Here is an 8,810-nt window from a genome sequence, read left to right on the forward strand (position 1 = left end):
ACAGATGGACAGACAGACAGACAGACAGCCCAGGGATCAGGGCTGGTCTTGGTGGCTTCCTTGCTGTGTGACACTGAGGAGCCTCTCCACCTCTCTGAGCCTCAGCCCCCTCCCTTACAGTAAGGCTGTGACCGGCCTGGTACGATTCTTGTGATTCACTCTGGTGGCCGGGGAGGTGCTGAGCCAGCTGCTGTGCCGTGTGGCATGTTTCTCCTGTGCTGACCTCTTCGAGATAGAGCCCACTTGGTGTCCACTCCTGAGGGCACAGGCCAGGTGTAGTGCCCTGTGGGGCTCCTCGCTAGCCATGGGTTAACATCAGCGTCTTAACGTGACCTCAGGAGGTCCTCAGTGAAAGGGGGTATGGCGGGCTGAATAATGGCCCTTGAGGAGGTCTGCGCCCTAGTCCTGGGAGCCTGCGAAAGTGTTACCTCATGAGACAAAAGGGATTTGCAGGTGCGATTAAATTAAGGGTCTTCTGGTGGGAGGTAATCCCAGGCGATCCAGGGGGCCCTAAATATGTCTGCTATGTCCTTGTCAGAGGGAAGCAGAGGGGCCTCTGACCCCAGAGGGAAGGGAGTGTGTAGACGCAGCACTGTGAGGTCACGAGCCCAGCTGCGAGGTCACGAGCCCAGGGATGCCGGCGGTAGAAGGAGCCAGCCTTGATGACACTTGGGCTTTGGTCCGTTGAAACTGATTTTGGACTTCTGGCTTCCGGATGGTAAGAGCATAATTTTATGTTGCGTGAAGCCATCAACTTCGCGGTGACCTGTTACAGCGGCCACAGAAGCTGGCAAGGGGCTTTGGTTCTTCCAGCCCTCACGGGAGCGTGGGGAAGGGCAGGCCAGTCCCCATCGGGGGCAGGTTTCCTCTGGCTCTGTGCTGCCACAGAGCCTCGGGCCCCAGACCGCCCCGGCCCGGCGTGCTCCACTAGGGCTGCGCTGATCCCGAGCCGAGGTCTGGAGGGGGTGGGGCAGTCTCCGCCACAGCGACGTGGGCTGGCGCCCTAGAACACACCGCGGGCCACGTAGCGGGAGTGCCAGCCGTGCCTGTGGGATGTTTCCTTCCAATTACCAGGCCCCGGGCTCAGATGCGTCTCCCTTCCTGTCTGCTGGGAAAACATCTGCTTTCGCTTCCCCACAGGGCTGGGGGAGTGGGGACAGGGTGGCAGCCCCGGGCAGGGCCCCCGATGCCCATCACCCTTGGAGGGGTTGGCCACAGCCGGCCACGTCAGCCACGTCCCCTTTTTGTGTAGGAGGTCCGGGCCATTAGGTTGAGATCAGCACCCACTGTCCCCAAGGACATCAGTGCCCAAAGGACTTGATTGATTTCATTGACTTCCCACTGCCAATGTGTCCCTCCCAGGCTGCAACTCCCAGGCCCCACACACTGCCAACAAATAAGTCGACCCGGTGACCCAGAGCCTCCGTGCCGGAGAGCCGCTGAGGGATGCTGCCGTGTTAGACATGCATTTAAATGCGTATGACGAGGACCGTTCCAGGCCTGGCCCGGAATCCGCCAGGGTGGGCGGTGCGGGCCAGCGCGGGCTGCCTCTGCCTCTAGGAGCTGGGACAAAGGCTCGGGCAGGGAGCACAGGGGGCCAGCTGCCATCCTCCCGCTGGCCCTGGGGACGTGCGCCCCTGTCCCACACCGGTCAGCCAGGGCGCCTATCGGTTTACATTTAGAGACCCTCATGGCTCACAGAGCAGGACACAGCTTACGAAAATCCCAAACACAAATGGAAAAATAAGGACCGAATCATCTGGACCAGGGACAATATCTACAAGGGCAGGAGGACAAAGCTGAGACTTCCACAGGGAAGGAAGACAAGCTGCGCTTTGGCTTCCCCTCGGCCAAAGCAAAAACGCAAAGGTGGCCGGCTGCAGAGCCTCGCTCAGAGGCGGGCAGCAGACGCCAACCACTGCTGGGTCTGCACTGGTCAGTGGGCTCCTGGACAGCTAGGAGGGACAGATAAGCTTCTGAGACCTAACCTCCACTGCCCCAGGGCCTCCTCTGAGCCAGGTGCCATTCGCGCCTCATGTCAGGGCAGGGTGTGATCTCATTTTATGCTTGGGTCACCGGAAGCTCCTGGGAGTGCTGACTTGCTCTGGGGCCATTAGGAGCTGAGTTGAGAGCTGATCTTTGAACTCGGGTCCTTCTGGGCCCACACGAGGACCCTGCATGTCTCTCACCCACATTACCACGGATATGTGATTGCACACGCACGCGCAAACACACGAATTCAAAATGGCATCCCCCGGCCTCCAGCTATGCCGAGGGCATTTGCTGGGTTCTGGGAGACACAGAGCAAAAGCCTGTCCACCTCAGGACCGACGCCCAGGTGGATGATGCCCACTTAGAGAGGGGTCGGAAGCCCCTGCACAGTCCCAGGTCGGGGCAGGGGCAGGGGCAGGGCTGTTGGTGCAGGGCGTCGAGCCCAGGGACAGTCCGCTTAACGCATGACCTGCACTTTGCTTTGTCACTGGCCTCGGCAGCCTCGGTGGTCAGTGTTCATCTGAGGTGCCTGGACTCAGAGGTGTGCTGGAGAGACCCGAAGTCATGATTCATCTTGGGTGACAAACACCCATGCCACAGAGGTTCTGTGCGACCCAGTGACTCCCCCACCCCTTTGTCACCTGGTTGTAATTCATTTTCAGCAAAGCTGGGGCTGGTGTGAGTGTGCGGGTACATGGGGCGCCCTGTCCTTGCTGAGGACAGTTCTGACTTTCATCTCTTCTGTTGCTGAAGACACTGAACCCCTTCCAAATTTCCTCCCTCCATCTTCCTTCCCAAGCTCACCCCCACCCTCCCTGCTCCCAAAGCTCCCAGCAGAAACCACCTGGCCACTGGGGGTGTGGGGAGAGACAGGGTTGGGGGAAGGAGACACAACTCAGCCCTGTCTCATCCCCGGGGGCCGGGAGCTGCTCTGCAACTCCCGATCCACTGCAGCCACCCAGGCGGCACCCCATGTAGGGCCTGACCCACGGGTGAAGGACAAACAGGAAACACAGCCAGCCTGGTTACCAGGGAAACCGGGGCAGGTACAGTAAGTACCTGGGGCCACCAGACTCCCCGGCCGGTGCTCCCCCATTGCACAAGCAGATGCTGAACTTCCCATCGGCTTCTAGTCTGTCTCCCTTCCCAGACCTGAGCAGCCCAAGGGTGGAACAGCACCCGGCCCACCGCTGGCCACCCCACCAACAACCTCCTCCCGCCTGACACTGCTAATCAGGCAGATGCCGGACCAGGCAGGGTGGAGGACGGGACCCAAATGGTGTTGATGCCACAGGCAGACATCACGCAGCTCCGGGGCCCCACTTAACACTGCCGGGCCCACCTCATACAGCAGGCAGCCCAGGGACCAGATGTCAGACTTGAAGTTGTAGCCGTTCTCGTGGATCCTCTCCGGTGACATGTAGTACGGCGTCCCCACTGAAACACAGCAAGGGGGTGGGTGCTTAGGCTCTGTGCAGGGGCAGGACATGTGGGCGTGGGGGAGGGGAGGGCACGGTCTCACTGGGACCCTGGGCAACCCTTCTCCCTCTCCTCCTGTCTCCTCCTCCTCCAAATGAGAAGGCTGGGCCAGACTGGAAGTTCCCACCCTGGCAGGGCACAAACAGCCCCTGGGGACAGGGGGCTGGGCAACTGGGGACTGGTGTTTCTGCTGGCTGGCCAGGGCATTGGGGTGCAGCAGCCAGGCTCTGGGCAGCAAGTGGCCAAGTGTCCTTTCAGGCGACTGCTTGAATCTCAGAAGAGTCCAGATAAAGCCCTCAACAGCGAAAGGAGGACCACCACTGTTAACGCTGACCAAGCGTGTCACATGTGTTAGCTCGTTTGTGCCCCTAACAGTCCCATGAGGAGGCACCCCCATTTTACAGATGGAGACACTGAGGCTCAGGAAAGCAGCAGGCCTGGGGTTCAAACCCAGATCTTCAGGCATCAGAAATGGAGTTCTTAGCCGCCACCCTTAGCTGGCACCGACTGGCAAGCCCGAATTTGGGGTTGGCCGAGATTTCTTAAACAGGACAGAAAAGACACTAACCATAAGAGGAAAGATTGATAAAGTGGCCTTCATTAAAATTAGAAACTTCAGTTCACCAAAAGACCACTCAGAGAGTTAAAAGGCACAGCCTAAGAAGAAATAGTGTCAACACATATACCCAACAATGGCCTCGCATACAGAATGTATTTGAAAAAACACGTCTCTAAATCAATAAGTAAAAGACAAACGACCCCCTCCCCCAAATTAGCAAACAGCTTGAAGCGAGACTTCACAAAGAACATATCCAAATGGCTGATAAGCAAGCACAGGAAACTGTTAATTTTCCTCATTACTCATTAGAGCCATGCGAATTAAAAGCACAGTGAGGTAGGTATGGCCGCCCACTACCTGAATAGTTAAAGGTAAAATGATTGAGATATATATATATGCCCAACAGAAATAAGTGCTTCCTTCCATCAAGAGACACGCTCAAAAATGTGCAAAGTGGCTTTACTTGTAATGATCAGAAGCTGGAAACAAATGTCAATCAACAGTAGAATGCATACATTGACAACGGAATACTAAACAGCCATGAACAAGAACCAACCTCAGCTGCATACCACAAAATGGGTAAATCTCACAGACATAATGATGGAAGAAAGCAGCCAGGCACAGAAGAACACGCACTATGATTCCATGTTTATCAAGAACAGGAAAAGCTGCTCTCGGGGGGCAGTGATCCAGAAAGGGCTCGAGGGAGCGTTCCTGTACACGTATCGCATCTCGATTAAAAAGCAGAGGGGGCACACGCTTTTGAAGAACGGGAACTGTGGCAAGATGGGAGGGTTTCCTGAGAGGAGGTGAGCTCCCCATCGGCAGAGGCATGCAAGTTGCAGCAGAAGGGCTGAGGTGGAAGGGCTGAAGACGGGCCCAGGAATCTGCACTGTTAACCCGAGATCCTGATCTCGGGCCGTTTGGAAGATGATTAGGTTCTGGAGGCTTTGGGACCAGATTTTACACAGGACATTTCCAGTGGTCTGGAGAGACCATGTCAATGTGACAGTAACGGCTGCCGTTCAGCCAGAGTCTGTATAAGGAGCTAGAGCCCAGCGTGGCAGAGGCTGAGCCTGAGATGTGGCTCGCAACCCCAGGAAGGAAGGATGGCCAGCAGCACGGGACCCTGGGAGGACAGGTAAGCTAGACTCGGAAGACCTCGGTACCCCAAAGAAGGGCACCAAGCTTCAGGATTTCGTGGGCCAAAGATGTCTCGGGGCAACTAAATTTTACCGGGTAAAGTGTTTAAAAAACTCAAAACCCCAACTACCACTTAGTGTCACATATTATTTTTAAAAGAAAAGATATTTTAACCCCCAAATAATAGAAAACCCAATCTCAAAATCCAGGACAGTCCTTTACATCAAAAGCGTTTAGCTATTTGAAAACTTCACCTTCTTGTTTTTCTTACTGGAGATGTATGAGAAATTCTGTCATGCCGAGTTGTAGAGGCTGTGAAGTGTCGGAAACCCCTGCTTCATTCAGGCTCTGCGGGAACATGACCTTATTCACCAAAGTATCCCAGCACCCTGCCCAGGACCAGGTCCCAGGTCACAGCGGGCACCTCGTAAGCGGCTACTCGCAGTCATTGACTCCATCCATGTTATCAGATAGCGCACGTCAGTGTTCACGCTTTTTTCTTGCAGCCTAAGGCACTGTTTACTTAACCGATGGCTGCCCAAGAGGGACTACCTCATCATTGCTTTATCAAGACACCAAGCACCCTTTGATGGCAATAATCCCTGAATAGGGACAGCAGCCTTCACTTAAATACATGGTTTGAGAATTGTATGCATACTTTATGGCTGAAATCAGGGGTGACTTGCTGTTCAGCAGAAAGAGCTGTCCGTTAACGCGTGAATCCACATAGAATTCTATCGACGCACAGTGACTTCCGGCAGCAGCCCCTTGTAGATTTTGCTCATGAGGGTGCAAAACGACAATGAACAGGCAAGTATGAAATGAATGACTTGTCATATCCAAACCACAGGGTGACGTCCAAACAGTTCTTGATTAACAGCAAAAGCCTCAGATCAAACCGTAAGGGATTCCGGGGTCCGGGGTGCTGTGGATGGATGTGCCCATGAGCCAAGACCCGCCTCCCACAACGCACCGCCACGTGGGGCTGACGGGCTACACACGGAGACAGCGAGGGCGGCGGGGGAGCTGGAGCTCAGAGGGCCTGTCCCCAGTGGGGGACAGCAGTGTCCGCTGCCTGGCTGCACCACCCCTTTAAGACCCCCGGCTCCCCTCGTCCTGACTGGGGGTGCAGGCCGACCCTGACACTTCTTGCCACCATCGGTTTTGTCCTCTGCTCATTTTAGATTTCCCGGGGCCTCTACAGAAGGGATTCAAAGGGGAGGTGACCTGCAGAGTGGCCAGGCTTTGGCCTGGGGCTGCCTTGGCCAGGCTTTGAGTTGCCTGGCCCCTGCCTGAGGTCCCCCGCCTCGCACGCCCCCCAACCCCGACGCCGGTCCGCTCTCCATCTGCCTCTGTGCCTTTGCATGTACTGTTCCCCCGAGCTGCCTCGTGAGCATCTTTAAGGTCCAGCAAAACCGCCCCTCCCCTTGGCCAGTGAGAGCTAGTTGCTCAGTGTGGCCTGGACACTTGGTTTGTCCCTCTGTTCTGTCACCACTTTGTCCCTCGGTCAAGGCTCCAGATCCCTGCTTGTGGTGAGAGGCTTGGGGCAAATAGGGGAGAAAGGTTAGGGAGCGCATCACCCCTTCCCCTCTGCTGTCCACCCAGTCGTCTGCCTCTTCATGCTCTTTCTGCTTTTACCCCAGTTCCCACCAGTGTAAGGAAAAAAGGCAAACAGCCAAATGTAATCTGGACTTTCTTCTAAGATGCCAGTGCTCAAGATGCCATTGATCCAGACATCCATTAGTCTGTCCATCCATCTGTCTTCCATTCATCCATAATCATCCATCCATCATCTGCTCATCATCCATCCATTCAGCAGCCTATCTGTCTATCCATCCATTATCCATCCATCCAAAATTGACTGTGCATCCATGACCTACTCATCCATCCATCCATCGATCCATCCGTATGCAATGTTGTACTGGGTGCACCCAGGAGGTAGTGAGCTGCCCATCCAAGGAAGTGTCCAGAAGGAGCCAGTTGGTCAAGGAAAGGCTGGACTGATCAGTGGCTGCAGCCAAATCCCCTGGAGGAGCTCATTTAAAATCTGGCTCCCTGTGCCACCCCTGACCTGTGGGGTCAGGACCTCCAGAGCTGGGACGTGGACAGCCACTTCTCTCACAAGCTGCCGGGGGTTCCTGGTGCAGGTCGCAGTCTGAGAGGAGCTGTACAAGGCCTCCCCCACCCGTCCGTCCTTCAGATGCTCAGAAACATCAGTGGAACAAATGAATTTATGAAGCATTGACGGAAGGAAGTTCGGGGTCCCTGTCAGGCACTGGGTCCTCCTTTCCCCGCCTCTGGACAGACTCTCCAGTCCCCCGACCCACGTTGGTCTGTAAATCTTAAAGTTGGGGTGCTCTGCCTCATTGGCGGGGTCCTCACCTTGTTTCAGGGGTGTTTGAAGCTGCAGGGGGTGAACACAGCACTTCCCTCTGTTTTGCCAGCTTTCCCCAGGAATAAGTTTGTAAAACCCGATTTTTATACCGACAACAGATACTCAAACGTTATGAAGCATAATGCACAACTTGTGTGAGTTTTAAAGATAAGACGAGAGACTTCAAAGGCGTTCCAAGCTCGCAGTGGGCCCTGCAGGATGTGTGCCCAAACCCCAGGGGTGGGGTGGCGATTCTGGGGAAGAGCGGGAGAAGCTGGCAAGGGGAGCTGCCCCCTCGCGTCCTGCCCCAGGGGGGCTTCTGCGGGCACGGGCTGGCGGCAGAGCCACAGCACATGTGACAGAGAGGGGACACTGGGTCTCGCGCTCCCTCCCAGCAACCTCCCCATCACACCCGCTAGCTGGAGCCCCTCCCCACTCTCCCTCCTCACAGTGGGGGGACGAGCTCTGCATATGAAAGAGGAGCCTAAGAAACCTGACCTTCCCTGTCTTTACCTAGAACGCCCAGATTTCAAACCGGGCAGAAATCAGAGGACAACTCGGGACCTCAAAGCGGAGGCTGATTAAAGGGGCCCCCGCTTCTCCCAGATGCGCCACTCCTGTCAAAAACAAACTTGGCCGTGGTTTGAAACGCTCGCAGTGCTCGAAACACGTTCGTTAGCTATGAAAAAGACACACGAAGGAGAAGCTGGCATCCGTGGGCTGCATTTCCTCCCCCCACGGTGGTGTGGGAACGGCTGGAGAAACGCGGGGCTGTCGCCGGCAGCCACTGGGGGTTCAGGGGGGCTCCATGTGGATCCTGGATGGCACGGGCTGAGGCGCACACGGACTGGGAGCTGCTCCCGGCCAGTCTGACCCGGCTGCAGCCACTCGCCGGCAGACTGCTGAGCTCTCTCTCAGCCTCCGTTTCCCCATCAGTGAAATGAAGGGGTTGAACTTGGTGGTCCCCGGGGTCCTTCCCCACCTTTGGAGCCCTGGACATGTGGGTCAAAGGGCTCTGGGAAGGACCCACTACCCAGAGACCCTGGGAAGGAGCGAGTGGGCTGAGGGAAGGCAGGCTAAGGGTGGCAGAGAGCAGGGAAGAAGCAAGGAGGTTCTAGAACCCCGAAAGGAGCTCCCTTGGTGTTGGGCAGTGTGATGTGCATTTTCATCTCTCCATGACCCAGTCTGGCGAGACTCCTGTCCCACCCCCAACATCCAACCAGGTGCCACATCCTGACGGTGTGCCCTCCCCTCTGAACCCTT

The 8,810-nt window shown here is 56.1% G+C and overlaps 1 protein-coding gene across 1 annotated transcript in view; it reads right to left on the reverse strand.

Moving 5' to 3' along the window:
* Positions 1-8,810, reverse strand: part of NEK6 (NIMA related kinase 6) — a 40,729-nt gene that overhangs the window by 8,266 nt on the left and 23,653 nt on the right. Inside the window, exon 6 of the mRNA XM_023532959.1 lies at positions 3,335-3,963. Within this exon, the coding sequence (XP_023388727.1) occupies positions 3,335-3,963 (629 nt within the window). The remainder of the gene's footprint in view (positions 1-3,334; positions 3,964-8,810) is intronic.

The sequence above is a fragment of the Pteropus vampyrus genome, unplaced genomic scaffold (assembly GCF_000151845.1).
Source record: "Pteropus vampyrus isolate Shadow unplaced genomic scaffold, Pvam_2.0 Scaffold95, whole genome shotgun sequence".
In the NCBI taxonomy this organism is placed as follows: Eukaryota; Metazoa; Chordata; class Mammalia; order Chiroptera; family Pteropodidae; genus Pteropus; species Pteropus vampyrus.